The sequence below is a fragment of the Helicoverpa zea genome, chromosome 2, assembly GCF_022581195.2.
Source record: "Helicoverpa zea isolate HzStark_Cry1AcR chromosome 2, ilHelZeax1.1, whole genome shotgun sequence".
In the NCBI taxonomy this organism is placed as follows: Eukaryota; Metazoa; Arthropoda; class Insecta; order Lepidoptera; family Noctuidae; genus Helicoverpa; species Helicoverpa zea.
The window spans coordinates 1,366,473-1,386,662 of record NC_061453.1 but is presented as its reverse complement, the minus strand read 5'-3'; the positions used below and the strand labels follow the sequence as shown (position 1 = coordinate 1,386,662).

General features: G+C 38.4%; 1 protein-coding gene across 4 annotated transcripts in view; it reads left to right on the top strand.

Moving 5' to 3' along the window:
• Positions 1-20,190, top strand: part of LOC124641453 (spectrin alpha chain) — a 49,274-nt gene that overhangs the window by 150 nt on the left and 28,934 nt on the right. For all 4 annotated transcript variants that reach the window (XM_047179541.1, XM_047179534.1, XM_047179528.1 and 1 more), the window contains exons 2-21: positions 3,418-3,511; positions 5,271-5,444; positions 5,714-5,980; positions 7,013-7,201; positions 7,623-7,811; positions 8,198-8,368; positions 8,784-8,951; positions 9,346-9,585; positions 9,796-9,984; positions 10,289-10,397; positions 10,550-10,729; positions 11,076-11,260; positions 11,654-11,806; positions 12,173-12,332; positions 12,682-12,887; positions 13,367-13,594; positions 13,959-14,093; positions 17,588-17,722; positions 18,368-18,493; positions 18,797-18,988. In XM_047179541.1, the coding sequence (XP_047035497.1) occupies positions 3,437-3,511; positions 5,271-5,444; positions 5,714-5,980; positions 7,013-7,201; positions 7,623-7,811; positions 8,198-8,368; positions 8,784-8,951; positions 9,346-9,585; positions 9,796-9,984; positions 10,289-10,397; positions 10,550-10,729; positions 11,076-11,260; positions 11,654-11,806; positions 12,173-12,332; positions 12,682-12,887; positions 13,367-13,594; positions 13,959-14,093; positions 17,588-17,722; positions 18,368-18,493; positions 18,797-18,988 (3,471 nt within the window). In that variant the 5' untranslated portion in view covers positions 3,418-3,436. The remainder of the gene's footprint in view (positions 1-3,417; positions 3,512-5,270; positions 5,445-5,713; positions 5,981-7,012; positions 7,202-7,622; positions 7,812-8,197; positions 8,369-8,783; positions 8,952-9,345; positions 9,586-9,795; positions 9,985-10,288; positions 10,398-10,549; positions 10,730-11,075; positions 11,261-11,653; positions 11,807-12,172; positions 12,333-12,681; positions 12,888-13,366; positions 13,595-13,958; positions 14,094-17,587; positions 17,723-18,367; positions 18,494-18,796; positions 18,989-20,190) is intronic.

Genomic DNA, 20,190 nt, shown 5'->3' with positions numbered 1-20,190 from the left:
CCGAATATTGCTATATGTGGAAATAAACTTGTTAAATTACTATAAATCTTATCTATGACACACCCATGTATCGGCGAATTCCTTTCGAATGTCCAACTTTCCGAAAGAAATCCGATTCATGACTACAAGTATTCAAAATGGAATCCCATGTAGACGCCACCCGGCAACATTCTTCATTCCCGAGAGTCCTGCGGAAGTCCAAAATTGGATGCGGCAGTAATCCTTATTAGGTTTATTTTGGAGCATTACGTCATTGTACATAAGAGGGAAGTATGTGGGGTCGATAGGTAGCGGTGGATACGCCGGCGGCGGCAGTTTTATTGCGGTAAAGTGTCGGCGGTGCGTGTCGGGAGGGCGATAGAATCTGGAACAGTGAGTCGCCGCGTCCGCCGCCTGTACTTTCTATGGCAGTAGAGAATCTAGACTTTGTGATCAGAATACCGATAGTGTTTATACTACTGCAGTGCTGTGTATTGATTTTTCAAAACTTGTTTTATTGTTGAGGTAGAATCAGTTTGTTATTAACATATGATTTTTATTTACATTATTGACAGGATGTTATTATGTTAATGTTAATGGTGACTCAATATTTATTTAGGCTTTCTCTGGTTATAGGTGCTTATAGTAGCCGGCATATAACTTGGCAAGGATTTGGGACATTTAATAAGTTTGAGCTCGCACATAGTGCACTAAATTATACAAAAAACTGGTCCCTGTTATTGCTTGTGCATTATTCTATGGTTATTGACATCCTTTAGTGGCGATTATGTCTGCTTGAAAAAAATAGGACTTGTTTTCATCTCACGATTCTTGCCAAGTTACGTGCCGGAAACTATAACAGGGCTTTTTTCTTGCTAATACATATTCTGAAACTGTCGGAAATGTCATTATTTAATAACATTTAATAGTAAATGTAATTATTTAGACCCCTATATGTCCCTGATTAGGGAAATACAACAGGATATCATCATCAACAACTTCTTTACTTAATACTTTTCAAAAGAAACTCAATAGATAACAATTTATCAAAAGTCTAGCACTCATGATACAAGTCCCACTGCCCCACCCATGTCATGACACACATCTGTTCTCTACTTGTGTGTGTGCATACAGGTGCACGTTTGAGTGATTGCTGGATCAAGTTGCACTAGTATTGATTACCTGGTTGTGCACACAGCACCTTCATCATAACTGCGTAATACTTTTCAAAAGAACTCATTGCTTACCAACCTTTTTATTAAGAGAAGAGACTAGGCCTCATGATCCAAGCCCCACCCATGTCATGACACACATTTGGTCTATACATGATGTGTGTGTGCATGGTGCATGTGTAAGTGATTGCAATGCTGGATCAAGTTGCATGAGTATTGATTACCTGGGTGTGCACCCAGCTGTTGCAATTGTATGTAGGGCAAGTGGACATTGTGATTTTAGTAGAACATGTTTTTTTTTGTTGAATAAATCACACTGCCTTATTGTATGTATGCACTGTGTCATTTTCTATTATAGAAATTGCTGACTACATTACTAGAATACTTCCTGATGTTCAAGAACTACATATTTATTATGATTTAGGATGTCTGCTAAAAATATGTTTAATTGATTGAATTTTTGGTATGTGTCACTAATATCTTGTTAATAGCTTAAAAATTAATTGATTATTAAACATCAAACATGTTATTAATGACTTCATCTGTTCACTAATCAAAGCCAATAAAAAATAAACTAATATTGTCTATGCATTCTCTGTACAAAGACATTGTTAAAACACTTATCTACTAATTATAAAACTGTACCTAGCACTAGCCTACAAGCACTGATACAGATAAGAATACATTTATAATACTTTTTACTGATAAAGTGAATATACAAATTCTTTAGAAAGAACAACTTGTCTTTACCCAAGCAAACTCCAAAAGGACATTGTAAAGACAGGATAGTTAATCTAAAGGACTTGAGTTTCTAAGTGCAGTGTTTAAAGGAGTGTAAAACTGTTATCATCAGGTTTACAATACATAACATTGGGGTGAGTCACAAGGTTGTGTGATGTAAGCCTCCTCTGGGCAGTGCCATAATGCAGACATTTTAAAGAAGGCTCAGTTATTTATGTTACTCAAGTGTTGTTATGGAAATGTCTATTCTACATTTTAAAAATTATGTTAGATATTGTAGCTATACTTACTACAAAGGCAAAAATTACTCTGTCAGTGTGTGTCATTATTTTTTTTTGACAACTTGTGCAAATGGCTGAACTTATTTTAAAGCTCTAGATTTTTAATGGTAATCAAAGAACATATTTATTTATCTGAGCCTTATAAAATGGCGAACTGTGAAATAGGATGCAAGTTTAATAAAAAATTGATTGGTTATAAAATGAGTGTAATAGTCCTTGTCGATAAACAGCCGACCTCGTAAGCTAATGTGATGAATCCGCTTAAATGCAACAGTGATATACCATTGTGATTGCTTCAGCATTAATTGTATTGATGGCATCTAGACCGATATTCGAATATTCTTTAAAGAAAAGGTCTTTAACCATTCCTAAAAAAAGTTGCGTTACTTAAATATAAAGATTGATAAAGCTAGTTATTCGTGTAATAAGTTAATGCAAATTACAGATATATAAGTGATCAAGCCTTGACTAAGCATTGAAGAACCTCTTTTTTGGGAAGTCGGCTAAAAATAGATCAATTTTATCACTGATTTACATACAAAGTGGTACTTCTATAACTTCCCTGCACACAAGTGATGTCAAGTGTAGCTCGACCTTGTGCTGAGGTAATGAATAGTGCTTGATGAGATCAGGGAATAGAATAGACGCGACGGTTATCATTTACTGGTTTTCACCTTATCTGTAGTATACTGTATTTTTAGGAAATAAAAAAATAAATGGTTCAGAGTTTTTATCCAGGAAGGCTATAGTCTACATTTGAAACTAAATTTTTTTTTAATCCAAGTTAGAAATGTTTCCATAAATATAACTAAGACTTAAAATAGAACAATTTATCACTCATTTACATACAAAGTGGTACTTCTGTAAGTTCACTGCACACAAGTGATGTCAAGTGTAGCTCGACCTTGTGCTGAGGTAATGAATAGTGCTTGATGAGATCAGGGGATAGAATAGCCGACGCGACGGTTGTAATTTACTGGTTTTGACCTTATCTTTAGTATGCTGTTTTTTATTAAGTGAATGTTTTTGTTGATTTTATGAAAAAAAAAATGGTATCAAAACATTTTTTTATTTGTCATCTAAATAAGCAAGAATGAAAAATATTCTTAAATATATTAATTAATATATTTTTTACCCAACTGCCAAGAAGGGTCGTTTTTTTATGTACTTACGTTATTTGAAGTCCTCATTACTCTCCAATTAGCATTTTGAATATGTTTTAATGTGGTTTTTGCTTGTTCCAGATAATTTGACGCTTCCATCATGGAACAGATACCACCACCCAAAGAGGTGAAGATCCTCGAGACAGCCGAGGATATTCAGGAGCGCCGTGAACAGGTAAATATTCTTAATTCTTTTCTTATCAGGACTTTATTAGAAAGCAGTTAAGGACCTGAGATTCTTTATTTGCTGATTACTTTTGTTAAATGGTAGAAGAACTGATAGTTCAGTACGTAGGCTGCCCAAGACCGAGATGTTTGGCGTTGACGCCTCTTAAAGGCCTGCGTTAAGCAGCTGACTAGAATAGGCTGACATCAAGATATGATATTTTACAATCACACTTGTAGTCTACCGTGTACAGTTTCCGTCATATTTTATTTCGTAGATTGCTGTAATAAACTAACGTAATTAAACACTCTATTAAGCTGTTACTCGTACAATAGCGAGTGGCTTTCGCCTCAATACATTGCAAATTCCTAGACTCTAGACGGTTGTAAATTCCTAGACGGAAACCACTAACGAAATGCAGACGTTTCCCCTCGCTTATTTGCATATGTATAAAGAAAGTCTTGGTGCAGTTTAGTAGGATGTAGAAACAAAATATAGATGCCCTATTATACAACGAAAAATATAACTATATTGGTTTACATACTACAGATACGAATTAGACATAACTTCACGGGGTTAATGTAAAAATTAGATCTCTAGTAACCAAATAATAGATATGTATGTAATTGAAATCCGCAGTAAAACCAATTTCTACATACCAACCAATTCCGAATACCAAAACGACGATCATTTCTATGCTGGTATTGTGTTCGGTTAACATAGCGTTGTCGGCCATTTTGCTAATTGGCCTTCAGCAACATTACAGTACAATGCGGGATACGCGTATAGTAGGTTCTGCTATTTTTATATAAGTACTTTACGCTATGACCCTACAAAGGTCGTTCTAGAAGTTAAAGAAACCCAAAGAATTTTATTAGGAAGTCAAACGGTAGGCCGTGTAGTCACGTTGTTTTAATTGGATATTATTGGAGAGATAAGAGCCGTAAGTGGCACGCAGCTGATAGGTGACAAGTCTCGTCACGTAGCTCATAATGACAAGTTTTTAATATGTTGAAGAATGTCTAAGGACAAGAACATAAATGCAGTTCCTTATTTCAGTTAAAGCCCCCTCCAGAGAATTTTATAGATAATACTTACTCCCGAATTAAGTAAGTCGGGTTTTCGATATTTACCAGATTCCTTGTAACCTTTGACTATGCCAAACACGTGGCTCTGTACATGCAATTTTTTGACGTGATCAAAAGAATCATATTCTATTGGAAGGGCCAAAAAGTATCAAAATTGCAATCTTTCTAGTTAATTCTTCAATGTATGATGTTTTATTTCAAGAATCAGATAGATATGTAGGTTGCATAGAAAAACGTCAATCGCGTATCAAGTAAAAGTGAAATGTGACAGGAATGGTATTGATTTGCGATCGAAAGGTTCTTGACACCCTTGACCTGAAAATCTAGGTACTGTAACAATATATACAGACTTATATTTTATGAAATATGTCTGAAATTGTAGATCTATGAAGCTCCCGCATAAAGCATAGTTTAATTTTAATGAGTTTGTAGTTCCACTAAGGGAAGTTTATGTTGGCCCTTTGCCAAATAGTAGTGATTGGAGAAGACCTTCTTCACAATTAGCGTTAACAATCAAAACAATAATTAAACTTTAACAGTGTTATTACAAAAAGTTAAACTGACGTTTGAGACGTGTTTAAAGAAACACAAGTTTTGACAGGAACATTTTTTACTTGTGATTAAGATTAGATTAACCACATAAACATAAACACCTGATTTGCTGCAACTTTGTTTACCAGGTGTTGAACCGCTATGAAGACTTCAAGCAGGAAGCCCGCGCTAAGCGCGAGAAGCTGGAAGATTCTAGAAGATTCCAGTACTTCAAGCGCGACGCTGACGAGCTCGAGTCCTGGATTCAGGAGAAGCTGCAGGCTGCCAGCGATGAGAGCTACAAAGATCCTACCAACCTTCAGGTATGCACTGAATTTGAAGACTTCAATCGTGGCTTAACTATATGTTTACTTGACCTAAGTTTTGCCTTTTTTGATGACAATTTATTCTACTCTACCGATTAAACGTAGAATGAAATTCTGGGATTTCTGCCAACTGGCCATTAATATTGCCTTAGGAAGAGACTATCCTCTGCCTCCAACCTACCAAAGTTTTTAAAATAACATGACTTGGTCCCAGTTCCAAAGACCAATTTAATCAGGAGTTTTAACAACAACATTTTTACCTCCAGGCCAAGATCCAGAAGCACCAGGCCTTCGAAGCCGAGGTAGCAGCTCACTCCAACGCTATCGTAGTACTTGACAACACCGGCAGTGAGATGATCACCGCCGGCCACTTCGCCTCCGAGACCATCAGGCGTCGCTTGGATGAGCTGCATAGACTCTGGGAGTTGCTCCTCTCCCGGCTCGCTGAGAAGGGCATGAAGCTGCAGCAGGCCTTGGTCCTGGTGCAGTTCTTGAGGCACTGCGATGAAGTTATGTTCTGGATTCATGATAAGGTGAGTGGCTTATGTCTTGATCTCCTTTGTATGGTGTGAGATGCAGGTTTCGATCACCTACCAAGCTCTACTGCCAGATCCGGCTGAAGGCCTACGTGTCGCCGACGTGATTAAAGCCATAGATAAGATTTATTTTTAATTATTTTATTCTTATATTGAACTTATTTTTTTGTCTGAACATTAGTTTTTTTTTTTTATTTGTTTTATCACATAAACATAACGTAACATATACTATTAATTGTATCTCATATCTAGTTCTATAGATACGCAGGTATCCAATCTTATACTTTTTAATTTGTGTAGTACAATAGTAGAAGGAATTTGCAAGTTTAATATCATAGATGTACTTTGAGTCTTCCCATCCCATGTAATAAGGTTAATATAGTATGATGGATCGTCGCGCCGTGGGCGTAGCCTACATTAGTTCACTCTTGGGCGTGGACTGAACATCAAAATAGGCCATGTTAATAGAACTACAAATAATATTAAAGTGTGACTTTGTTCAGCTTCGCCAAAAGACAAGGGCGGACATTTCCGAGTATAACGCGATGACGTAAGCATTTCCAATTGCTTTGATGATAATGGAAGATTGTTTGTAATAAGGATAATAATAGCGATGACGAAATCTTATTTTGAAGCTAAGTTTTTCTAGCTTAGATGTATGTTGTCTGATTTTCTAAAATAAACAAATAGTCTTGGGACAAATGATGATACCTAGAATAAATGAGTAATATCAATTAATCAAGTGTATTACAGAGAAATATAACGTGTTGCTGGGGAGCTTTTTCTACCACTTCCTTTTCCCAGCAAAAACACATAGGAAGTTATGAAAGGAAAGCGATTCATGAGCTGTCTTGTTGTTTTTTATAGTTTTTTCAAAGAATTTTCGTCTTTTTTTCGTAAATTGTACTATATTTTATTAGTAACTTGCTATAATAACAGTATATCCAGCATCTATCCAGCCTTCTTCGAATTTCAATATATTTCAACTCCAAATCACCAACTATAATAATCCTTATTTACTGTTCACAGGAGACCTTCGTCTGCGCTGATGAGTTCGGCTCTGACCTGGAACATGTGGAAGTTCTCCAGCGCAAGTTCGACGAATTCCAGAAGGACATGGCAGCTCAGGAGTACCGTGTCACCGAGGTCAACCAGCTGGCTGAGCGACTGGTCCTTGAGGGGCACCCGGAGAGAGAGACTATTGTTAAGAGGAAGGATGTAAGTATAATCCATTACTAAAAGTAAAATTGCGGTTCTAGACTTCAGGGATATAATACTTTAGTAACATAGTAGTACATAGTTTTGGTCTTGGTGTCAACCAGCTGGATAATTATTTGACCCTTGAAGGAAATCTGGGGAGAGATAGAGAATATTCTTAAGTTACATATCTGGAGCATGAATGGAGCAGCAAAAATTAGCGATGTTCCAGAACTATATTGGCGCTATGTCCAAGAGTAACATGTGGCCTGTGTATAATTACCCAAGATTTGTGCTTGAAGAAAATACATGGAGAAACTTATTTTATCTTCGTAATACAATCCCTAAAACGCTTATATACTTAATGTAAAAAAAAAAATTTGTTCCTCACCTATATTGTCGAATCTTATACTTCCCCTCTAAATCTATATTCTCTTCACAGGAGCTGAACGAAGCATGGCAGCGTCTCCGTCAGATGGCGCTGATGCGTCAGGAACGTCTCTTTGGCGCTCACGAAATCCAACGTTTCAACCGCGACGCCGACGAGACCATCGCCTGGATCTCCGAGAAGGATGTCGTGTTGGGATCCGATGATTACGGCAGGGATCTTGCTACTGTACAGACTTTGCAGGTTTGTGTGGATTCTAGTTTTGGTAGCCACACATACGTAAATAAACACAATATAATATAACGTATACAAAAAAAAAAACAGTGTAGTCAGGTACGAATCAAGTAGGAATCAAATTAATAATTATATTTTAGCTAATACTTTTCAATAGTAGGTAACTGATTTCTTTAGGAAAATTAAGAGCTTCAGTGATGTCCATGAGTTTTTTCAATGTTTCCCTATGTTATGAAATGTGCAGTCTAGCATTTATTATTACATCGGTGTACAAAATTATTGAATAGTTTAGCTTATCCATTTCAAATAACACAGTAACATCATCATAAAAAAAGTGTATACTGTCTAATTTTATTATTTAAGCTGTAATACAAAACTGACTATTTCTCTCTTAGCGTAAACACGAGGGCGTAGAACGAGACCTAGCAGCTCTAGAAGACAAGGTTTCAACCCTGGACGGCGAGGCAGCCCGCCTGGCCGCCATCCACGCGGACCACGCGCCCGCCATACACGCCAAGCGCGACGAGATCACGCTCGCTTGGCAGAAGCTCGTGCAGAAGGCTAAGGTGACGAAACTGGAGATTTTTTAGATTCATTTCTAATTCAAAATGAATTTCAGGCTTCATGGAAATAAAATAATTTAATTTCAGTAAGATAGATAGTTAGTGAAGATGTCAGTGAAGATAAATGAGAGTGTATTATATTTATCCCGCTTGAGACTGTTTTATTGCAGGAAAGAAAAACAGTTCAACAAAACTGTAAACAGTATAAAACAGTAGCATACTTTGGTGACTGACTGAAGCGTGAACTTATAACAAAAAATTTTACTGTGTTGTCATTAATATTATTTACACACTTGTCAACAAATTGAGTATATTTTAGCTAAATACCACTGATGGTAATCTACTACTAGCAACTATTAGCCATTGGAAGTCAAGGAGTCTTGAAAAATTCTCTAATCAAACAATTTCACAACAACAGGAGCGTCGTTCTGAACTGGAGTCGTCTCACGCCCTGCACCGCTTCCTGGCCGACTACCGCGACCTGATGTCGTGGGTCAGCGACATCCGCGCCCTCATCGCTGCTGATGACCTGGCCAAGGACGTGCCTGGCGCCGAGGCTCTGCTGGAAAAGCACCAGGAGCATAAGGTAAGGAGAGAGTATTTTTGGTGTTTAAAAAGAAGGAGGTGTCGTGCTAGAAGGCAAAAAAAATTGTTAAACTATTTAATATTTAAAAAGGTAAATCATGTGTCTATGAATAGTAATTAGATAAAACAAAGACTATGAATTAGATGAACTCTGAGTTAGTTGACGGCTTCGGTAAAAATATCTGAAGTAGGCAAAGCACATTTGATGTTTCAGATCTTGAGAATAGTACATATTCACTTTAAAATCTTAAGATTTTTAAATATATTTATCTAGTTTCCAAAAAAAACCAACAACTCTCATTTCAACTGTATCTTTTTCTATCTTTGGCATTGAATTTCTCGAAGGCGTCTAGATGGATTTGTTACAACGTGTTCTAATACCACTTCATTTCCAGGGCGAGATGGACGCTCGTTCCGACGTGATCCACGCCTGCGCTGCAGCAGGCCAGGCCCTGGTGGAGAGCGGTCACCGAGCTTCTTCCGAAGTGTCGGCAGCACTGGAGAACTTGGAGCGCGAGAGCTCAGCGCTGCATCAGCTGTGGGAGCAGCGCCGCGTGCTGTACCTGCAGTGCATGGATCTGCAGCTCTTCTACAGGGACACCGAGCAGGCTGATGCCTGGATGCACAAGCAGGAGGTGGGTTAAAGTGCTTTATTATGGTCCTCGCCTGCGCTGCAGCAGACCAGGCCCTCGTCGAGAGCGGTCACCGAGCTTCACCAGAAGCGTCAGCAGCATTTGAAAACCTGGAAAAGAGTTTGTTTTGTAAAAACAAGTGAACTGATCGAGATGAAAAATAGATTCAATATGAATCCATAATAAGAAACTACCAAATACTCTTTCCCCCAGGCTTTCCTCGCGAACGAAGATGTTGGCGACTCCTTAGACTCTGTGGAAGCCTTGCTGAAGAAACACGAGGACTTCGAGAAGTCGCTGGTAGCTCAGGAGGAGAAGATCAAAGCCTTGGACGAGTTCGCCTCCAAGCTTATTGAAGGACAGCATTACGCTGCCGACGATGTCGCCCAGAGGAGGGAGATGGTATGTAGTTTGCGAAGTTAGCATTAAAATCGATTTTTCATAAATATTTTTAAAATTGAAAACACATTTAAAATAGTAAATATTCAAACTTTACCAATCTCTTCTTGTTACTAAATATTTTTAATTAATTTATGTAAACGGAAATAACTATAAAGTCGTCATGCTATATGAACTGAAGAGCATACAGAATCCATTAAATTATTCAAGGAACTGAAGCCTCCCAAAGCCTGATTCATGAACTTTGAAGGGCACTAAGCTCAAATAATTTCCAAAACTAACATAATATATTATTATCATATAACAGTTGCTGGAGCGTCGTGCAGCTTTGCTTGAGAAGTCCAGCCAACGCCGTGCATTGTTAGAAGATGCTTACAAGTACCAGCAGTTCGAACGCGACTGTGACGAGACCAAGGGTATGTAGTCATGTATATAGTTTTTTTTTGCATGTGAATGATTGGTTAAAATCAAATCAAAAACTTATCACTTATATAGGTTACGTACTTCTTAATGCAGCATTTTACCTCAACAATTTACCCCTTATACTAACCACACAATTTCCCGTCAGGCTGGATCAACGAGAAGCTGAAGTTCGCGACAGACGACTCGTACCTGGACCCCACGAACCTGAACGGCAAGGTGCAGAAGCATCAGAACTTCGAGCAGGAACTGCAGGCAAACAAGCCACGCATTGATGAGATCACCATCACTGGCTCCAAGCTGCTGGAGCAGGAGCACTTTGCTAAACGTGAGTATATAAATAAATATGTCAGCATACACATACTTGGGCGATAATTGTATATAAAAAAACGTCATATTACGAGTTATTGTGATGGAAAGAAATAGAATACTAACTTCCACCTTCCGGTTTCGGCGACAACTGGGTCCGCGCATCCGAGTAAAAAGTAGCATAAAGCCTTCCTCGATAAATGGACTATCAAACACTGAAGAACTTCAAAAATCGGACCAGTACATAAGCACGTTACAAATGCGCTTAGCGTGACTTAACATTGCCAATATATCAATCTAGGATTATTATTATTTTACTAATGACCTCCTCATTACGTCATTTAATACCTAACCTGTACCCACAGCTCAAATTGAGGCCCGCGTAGCTGAACTGGGCGGCATCTGGGAGAAGCTGGCAGCAGCTTCAGAGCTGAAAGGCAGCAAGCTTCAGGAGGCGGCGGCTCAGCAGCAGTACAACCGTGCCGTTGAGGATATTGAGCTGTGGCTGTCTGAGGTGGAGGGCCAGCTGCTCAGCGAGGACTATGGCAAGGTAATGTGGCAGCTGATGACTCCTAGGAAGGGGAATTCCAACAAAAGAAGGGTTCATAACTACCTGTAGAATAAAGTTTGTGTAAAATCTTACAACTATGTCATGCCTTTCTCTATATTTTGCCTTTGCCATTGCCATTTGCCTTTGGATACCACCCCTAAGAATATATGCAGAACCACTTCTGTTGGGATCTCATGTTCTACACTAAATATCACCTCTTTTCGTATAAATATCCTTCTGGAGATGCGGGAGTGCTACAAAGAGCTACCCATACCCATAGCGTGGCGGTCACTTCATTATTTTTTACATCACAAAAAAAGTATCCCAAACGTATTATATTTTTTGTGTTCCTTATAAATTATTCCACATCTAACGACACCATTACCTCCACAGGACTTAACCAGCGTACAGAACCTTCAAAAGAAGCATGCTCTGTTAGAAGCCGACGTGAGCTCGCACGCGGAACGTATCGACGCCATCCGCACTCAGGCCGAACAGTTCATCGAGAGGGGACACTTCGATGCTGATAATATTAAGACTAAGAGGGCTAGTAGATGATTTCATGGTTATTTATTTGTCAAAAAATGGTTTTGCAAAGTGGAAGTCTTCTTAGAGAAAAGATTCATATTATATTCTACAGCGGTAAGGTGAAATAAAATATCAATCAAAAGAGCAGAAACTTTCCTCTACGACTCAAAAAGCTTCTGTAAATGTTTACAAAAATTGCAATGCATGACTTCTTTTCGCCAATGTCCGCATTCTTCTAAATATCGGACTCACATTACCAGACTATTAATTTTCAAAGAAAACTTTTTTGTTTGTCGTAAGTCCCTGTCGTTGACTGGGCTCTGCAATAACGAAATTCCACTTCATTTTTATTCATCATGTTAAAACCAACTATTTTTCTACCAGGATGGCCTAGTCGGTCGTTACGCAGCCCTGGACAAGCCGATGGCGATCCGCAAGCGTCGCCTGCTGGACTCGCTGCAGGCGCAGCAGCTGTTCCGAGACCTGGACGATGAGGCCGCCTGGATCCGGGAGAAGGAGCCTATCATCGCCTCTACTAACAGAGGTATGTAGTGCTGTGTAAATATATAATATCTGTCTAGAGAAAATTGTCTAAAAAACAGAATTATTGGTGTTATATAGATTACATAATCAAAGTGAAGAGCTTTTGTACATATTGCCTTATACCTTGTCCTTTCCTGGCTACGGTGTTGAATATGTGTTCCTTATCATGAAAATATTTACAAAAGTTGTACTGGTTCTTCTCAAACTGCACGAAGATCAATATTCGTTCCCTCTTTGTAAAAACTTATGTCATTCCCAACCAATAGAAACCAAGGGTCAGACTTTCTTTGTCATGATAACGATTAAACGGACATCCATTGCAGAAGTTTAACCATGTTAATTTATCCCAGGTCGCGACCTAATCGGCGTACAGAACCTAATGAAGAAGCACCAAGCCGTGATGGGCGAGATGGCGCAGCACGAGGCGCGCGTGGAGGCCGTGCGCGCCGCCGGCGCCGCGCTGCGCGACGCGGGCCACTTCGCCGCCGACCACATCGCGCAGCGCCTGCAGCAGCTGCAGCAGCAGTGGACGCAGCTGCAGGAGAAGGCCGCACAGGTACGATATTGCATAGGAAGGAACTAGGAAGTCTGGATCCTGTCATCAGTTGTGGTGATATAATGGAGAAATACATGCCTATCCGTCAGTTGTAGCCCCATTAAAGTTGAAGCTTCTTTAAATCTATTGCTGACTCTTTCGTTGTCAACAAGATAAAAAGTGTCAGCTATATGAAGCTTTAATTTAGCTTTGTACTACTGACGGTATGTGAAAATAAAAGTGTGTCAGTCCTGATCCGAAGAGGTGATGATTGATGACAGAGATGTGTAAAAGTTCAATATTGAGCAGTTTGGAACTCTGTTCCTTAGAAAAGTTCATGTGTCTGAAACTGAATTACTAAAGCTTCTTAATTACAACAATATAAGACCACAACTCTTATATCCTGACAAATTCATAAGACATTCCATGGCATAAAAAAGCACAAAGCATTAACAGATCAAATTATAACATAAAAATAACCTCCATTATTTCTTCCCTAGCGCAAACAAGACCTAGAAGACTCTCTCCAAGCCCAGCAGTACTTCGCCGACGCCAACGAGGCGGAGTCCTGGATCCGCGAGAAGGAGCCCATGGCCAACACGCAGGACTACGGCAAGGATGAAGACTCTTCCGAGGCCTTGCTGAAGAAACACGAGGCCTTGCTGTCGGATTTGGAGGCCTTTGGCAATACGATTAAGGGCTTGAGGGAGCAGGCTGATGGGTGCAGGGTGAGTTCAGAAACATTTTATTCCCTTAGGCTAAGCCTAGAATCTACAAAAAACGGTTTAGTAGGAACTTGAAATTAAAAATGTAAATCTACATACACCGAATAAAATTCTCATATTATACTCAGACAGTACAGCTGAAAAATTACAATGTCTACCAACATTCATATTTATTTAGGAAAAGGAAGGAAGGAAAAAGTATTTAAATGTTCTACATTGGTTTTTGGAAAGAGATTTCATGCACCTTTCCTCTTCTTTTTTTTTTCTTTCATTTCTTTAGAATGCGCAATTTCTCGCCACGAATTTCAATTACATAGCAGAAACTTATAGTTCCATAACTAATTTTCCCCCATATCCCCCTGTCCAGCAACAAGAGTCCCCGGTGGTGGACGTGTCGGGCAAGGAGTGCGTGGTGGCGCTGTACGACTACGCGGAGAAGTCGCCGCGCGAGGTGTCCATGAAGCGCGGCGACGTGCTCACGCTGCTCAACTCCAACAACAAGGTAAGGGAATCAGAAAATACTCATATACAGGAAAAACTACAAAAAATGGTCAGTCTGCTTAAGGGGTGCGTCTACGCGGTGCATGTAGCCAGAGCAGAGTGACAAGTGTCAAGAGCACACGGATGATTATATTGCTTTGGTACATGCGCGAGTCGCTGGACCCGCACGTTTTTAAAATGCATGGATCCTGCGCCGTGCCTCAACATGCGCAAGCTACTTGCACCGTGTAGATGCACCCTAAGGACAGCCTTATTTTTTATGGGGCCTGCATATATGTGCCATTAATGACGGATAGAATGTCATTGGCTGAAAAAATAATTTACAGATGTTCAAAATTAGTCATTATTAGACTTCAGAACGAAAAAAAAAAAGAAATAGATTATTCAAGCTAAAGAATATATCGCTAAAGTCACCTTCACTTGGAAGATGACAATACTTCCATTAGTGTTAATCAGCTATATTGTTATGCAAATTAGGCAACGACATAATATGTTTGTATCACATTGCAATATACGATTTCTAACCATCTTCTAAAGAACCATCTTCGTTGGTGATCTATATTTAGTAATTGTTCTGTACTTTAACCGCGAAATATCAATTCGAACTAATATTTGTAAGTTAAAAGTATCATCATCAATATACCTCTAATGACGCACATCAGATATCGATAAAAAATATGTTACATTGGCAAACCCATCGTCCTTGTAAATTAATTACCGTAACATTCAGATAACTCGTAATACTTATATCTCTTGCGTTATCTTTTGTTTATCGAAAAAATGTGAACTGTAGAAACTACTGTTTAGTTCTACATGATAATAAGGGACAGACAGACAAATAACGTCGGAATGTGCGTATAATTAAGGTTGATGAAATATGAGATTACACGTAGTTAATTATTGCAAAATATAGGACATTACACAATATAAACAGTGATCACATTACAAATAAATGTTTATCTTATAAACCATAACATCGCATCAATAAACAATTTACTTAGAACTGTATAAAAATTAAGGCAAGTTTCAATATCTAATCGAAAAATAACAGATGGATAAGTAATTGTAATCCGCAGTTAATCGTAAGAGGAAATCGACGAAATAGGGAGTGTACCTCACTAGTTACGTATTACGGAACGGAACATAACCATTGTTATCTGGCTGAAACCGACCGTGTTTATGTAACGCGCGCTAAACGGAACACGTGAACTAGTCTACGATGAAACTCTTTGGAGGACGAACGCATTTGTATCATAAAGCATTGTTATGATTAAAAACTATGTGCCGATTGTGCCGAACTTTAGATCTGTGAATTTAAAAAAAGAACAGTTGTTTTTTTGTGTGAATTTTTCTTTTTTTTTTCGAATATACATAGAATAGAAATGTAACGGTCGATTCTGAAAGGCCAGTGAATCGTTCTGTGATAGTAAAGTGATACTAGTGTTAATAATAATTATGATAGTGTTAAGTTGGTTAGCCGTGATGTTGGTGGACAGTCTGTTTGTGCACAACAGAAGGAATGATAAGAAGTTTGCACATGTAAGTTACCTTATTACCTAGAGAAACTAGCCTTTAATATAATTGGGACTTCCCCGTCTTTGAAGCAACTGTCGATTCATGTTTTTCACTTGTCAAAATTGTTACCAAAATCAGTAACGATTTAGTTTATAACAAGAATGTAATTTAAAAAAATACTCCTCGCTTAAAACAGTTGAGATTATTTTTGCATAAGTATATGAAAATCAATGAATTCAAATCGTTCAGGCCCTCGCAGGGGAAGGCATAAATATGTATGGAACATAAGTATGGTACACTTAGCAACACAGAGCACACTTCAATTTATAAATTCGGGACACAACAGTAATAAATATTTTTCTTATCGCTAAAACTGATTATGGATTAGTGCAAGAAATTGCATGACGTTATACTAATTTGCATGCATTTTATTGCGACTCAGTAACAACAAACGAATATCTAATAACTATTTAGATTCTAAAACCATTGATTAGAACAAAAAGGTTTTTATTACATACTTCCTTAAATAATGCGTCCTTGAACTCAGTACCTATACGTTGTTAAATACATTCTTTCATTATTTCATAAGTACACAAAGTGAGTAAGATTATATTGTTTGGTTAGTAGTAATATTAGGAAGTGCTCATAGTACCGTTGTTTTCACGACTTTTTGAATGGGCATTGTATAGATAAGCGATAATAATTATACTCAAGTGTATGTGTATGTGACGTATTCTGTTCATTTTATCCGACTGCGAAGGTTTATGTTATTCTAACGTTTAAAACAACTTTACTAATATTATAATTTTTTGTTAGGTAGCACATTTCTCGAAGAAAGCTATAGTTATTAAAAATGGCTACTTTTAATCCCGGTTTGCGAACTAGATCCCACGGAACGCGGGTGAAACCGCTGTTGGGAGCTAGTATTTTCCGATACGAATCGATGGTTTGCTAGTTTCGTATCCGCCAGGCTTATTAACATTGATTTATAGTTCCGATTGTTTATGAAACGCATGGGATCGGCTTGATTGATCGTCTTGTTGTTTCGGTTACATAGTCAATTGATACACTCCACTGAGCTATGATAATGATGCCTAGCCGCACCGAATAGATCGGAATATTCTAGAGAGTATAGTGATAGGAATATTCTATTCTAGAGTAGGTATAGTGATGATTTAGTACCATAGGATTTAGTAATAAATCGTATTTAATTTAAAATAACTTTCTGTACTTAATTGTAGTATTTAATTGAAGAGTTATTTGCTTGATTGCGCTAATCTTAGCAAGTACTTAATTTTGTTCAAGCTTACCGGTGAAGTACACACGGGACGCGCATAATACCGCTGGCGTTAACTAGTGTAACCACACAATATTTTGCCCATCTATGAAACAGTGCAATGTTCATTAGAAAGTATAATTAAATATTGAATAACTACTTCACTATGTACAACTGTATATGCTAACGTAAATAATGTAGTTCGAGACTACATAACTATTAGACTGCCGTAAACACGCAGGTTACATTGTACCACTTTAATTTCTATCATTACCGTGACATGAAACAATATTATAAACTGCCATCTAAACAAATGCATATTATAATAATTATTAATGTAATTGACACCATAAAGTACAAAAGTAGGCACAACTTTTATAATCGTTTTCATTGTAGGTACTATTAACGATTTTATATTGGTTTTCAATACGAAATATGCGTGCCTCAAATAATTTTCCCACATCTCTTGTTATGTATAGGTAATATTGCCTGTATAAAATATAATCGTACGTCGAGATATGTATAGACTTTACACATATATAAACATGTGTCGAAATATAAACTTTACATATCTGAAAAATATAATATTTTTATTTCACATATTTTATACTTATATACTTATAGATACAGTTGCGTTAACATCTATCTGTAAATGCCAAGTTTTCCCATAATAGAAAGTGTCTAACTATTGCAAAATTTCTCAGGACTGGTGGAAGGTGGAGGTGAATGACCGCCAAGGCTTCGTGCCGGCCGCCTACGTGAAGAAGATCGACGCCGGCCTCTCCTCGTCTCAGCAGAACCTTGCTGACTCCAGCTCGATTGCTGCCAGGCAAAACCAGGTATGATGTCTTTACATTTCTTATTTATTTTTTACCTAATTGTGATCATTTTTAGGGTACTATAAATTAGTTTTATTTTATTTTATTCAAAAGGAATTCCAACAAAGGATTCACATTACATGCATCATTATAAAAAGTAATTTAATGATTTGTGGTCCTTCAGTTATAGGAGAACACATAGTTTGAATATAGAGGGTTTTTGAGGGTCTCTTATTATAAAGAAACGTACCATTAGTTTTCTGTTATGCTATTATCTAAAGAATCTAAGCTTTACCTATTATTCTATTTCAACTGTATCTTTCACATGCATAATAATCAAACGTATAATAGTCATGGGAAATGGATTCAGTTGTTTTCAAGATAGAGAATTGAAATTCAATAACCGGATTATGTTACCAAACGAATTTTCTATAAACAAGCTTTCTTTTTCAAATCTGATATTTGACTTAGCGAAATCTAACAACTCTGTTGTTATGCCGGCCGTATTGCGTGTTTGTGATGCATCCCCCTTTCATGCTACAATTTTCTTCCTCAATATATGTTGTTTTTATCGTATTTTCTTCTATTCTATTAAATCTTTAACTATAACAATGTCGATGTTAAATTCGAGGATTCTGCCAATAACAACATATTTTCCTTCTGTAGATTGAAGGGCAGTATGACAACTTGCTGGAGCTGGCGCGCGAGAGACAGAACAAGCTCAATGAGACCGTCAAGGCTTACGTGCTGGTCCGCGAGGCCGCTGAACTCGCCACATGGATTAAGGATAAGGTACGTTTTCAGTGATTTCAATAGTAAATCTCTGAATATGAGGGGAGGGGGAACTTCGTCAGGAACAAGAGCAACAAAAAAATATTTCCATATTTTCCTGTAAGAATTCTGATATGTTCTGGTGTAGAAACTGTATCATAATATGCCTAGTATATTGCAGATGAATGATGCAGATCATATTCAAATTTCAATTTATTCCTTTTTCTTGTCAATTTTGTATCATCTCGCCCATAATCATATACTAAATCCACCATATACCTAGTATATTTTTATATATTTCTAAAACATGACTTTGGCCTACAGGAGATGCACGCCCAAGTGCAAGACGTGGGCGAAGACCTGGAACAAGTGGAGGTGATGCAGAAGAAGTTCGACGACTTCCAGAACGATTTACGTGCTAACGAGGTCCGCCTCGCCGAGATGAACGAGATCGCCGTGCAGCTGATGACGGTCGGACAGACAGAAGCTGCGCTCAAGATTAAGACGCAGATGCAGGTCAGTTTGTTGCACTTTTCATGTAAAAAATAATAATTAGGAAATGTCAGTTAGAAATTAGTATTATACCGCCTAACTCTAATGTAAAGAAGTTGTGTAGCTTTTGGTCAAAGCGCAAACAAGGAGGAGGAGGAGGATAGGATAGGAACAAGGTATATTGATACTCTTTCCTACTGATAGACTTTACACTACTATTGTACATTCCTTCAGGAAGAGCAGAATTATGAATCAAGGTCATTGTTTTTAGCAGGCATCATCCAAATCTGTCATCGCTTATCGAATTTCATAATAGCAGTAGCAAATATAACAGATGTTAAATATTAATCTGCGCTTTCCGTATTGCATAGCAATACATACGGATGCGTTTCTTGTCACGTATACTACAATTAACACATAAGGGTGCGTCCACATCTGGCGAATGCGCCGCGAATGCGCAGCACGCGAGCCGATCGCGAGCTGTCCGCGAGCTGCGCGCGTGCATTTTTGTTCGTGCGCCGCTTCTGCGCCGCCCGCGCGCAGCTCGCGCGCGACCTAAGCGCCGCACGCGAGCGGCGCGCAGGCGGCGCGCGACGTCTGCCATCTTCGATAGTACTGAGCCAATATACGGGACTGTAAGGGCGAGAACTGATTGCGCGCAGATCGCGCGCCGCTCGCGCGCTCTATACGAGCCTTGCGTGAGTTGCGCTAAAGAGGCGCACCGAACTATTGCAGTGACTGCACGCGCGCAGCTCGCGGACAGCTCGCGATCGGCTCGCGTGCTGCGCATTCACGGCGCATTCGCCAGATGTGGACGCACCCTAATATGTGTGTTATTACTGTTAACTGCCAAATATTTACACAATCAACAGATTCATCTCATGTGTATATTATGACAGCATCATCGTGGTACAGCATTTATGACTAGATTAGCTGTTTACATATTATCAGACGCGTCCTAGCGAGTAGCAACATGTATATAGAAACATATTTGTATGTACATGTGCTATCAAAACATCTTATAAGTATTTATCTCATATCTTAAGTCCACGGCTAAAACATTGTGCCTGTTTTGTTAACATTTGTCAAAAAAAATATCTAAACAGACAAAAGTCTTGACAGTACTTTTGTCTGTTTCAGGGAAGTTTCAGGGAACCTGCTCCCAACTACTTTCCTGTTATGTGCTTACCATACTCATCTCTGTTATCGACATTTCAGTTATCGAC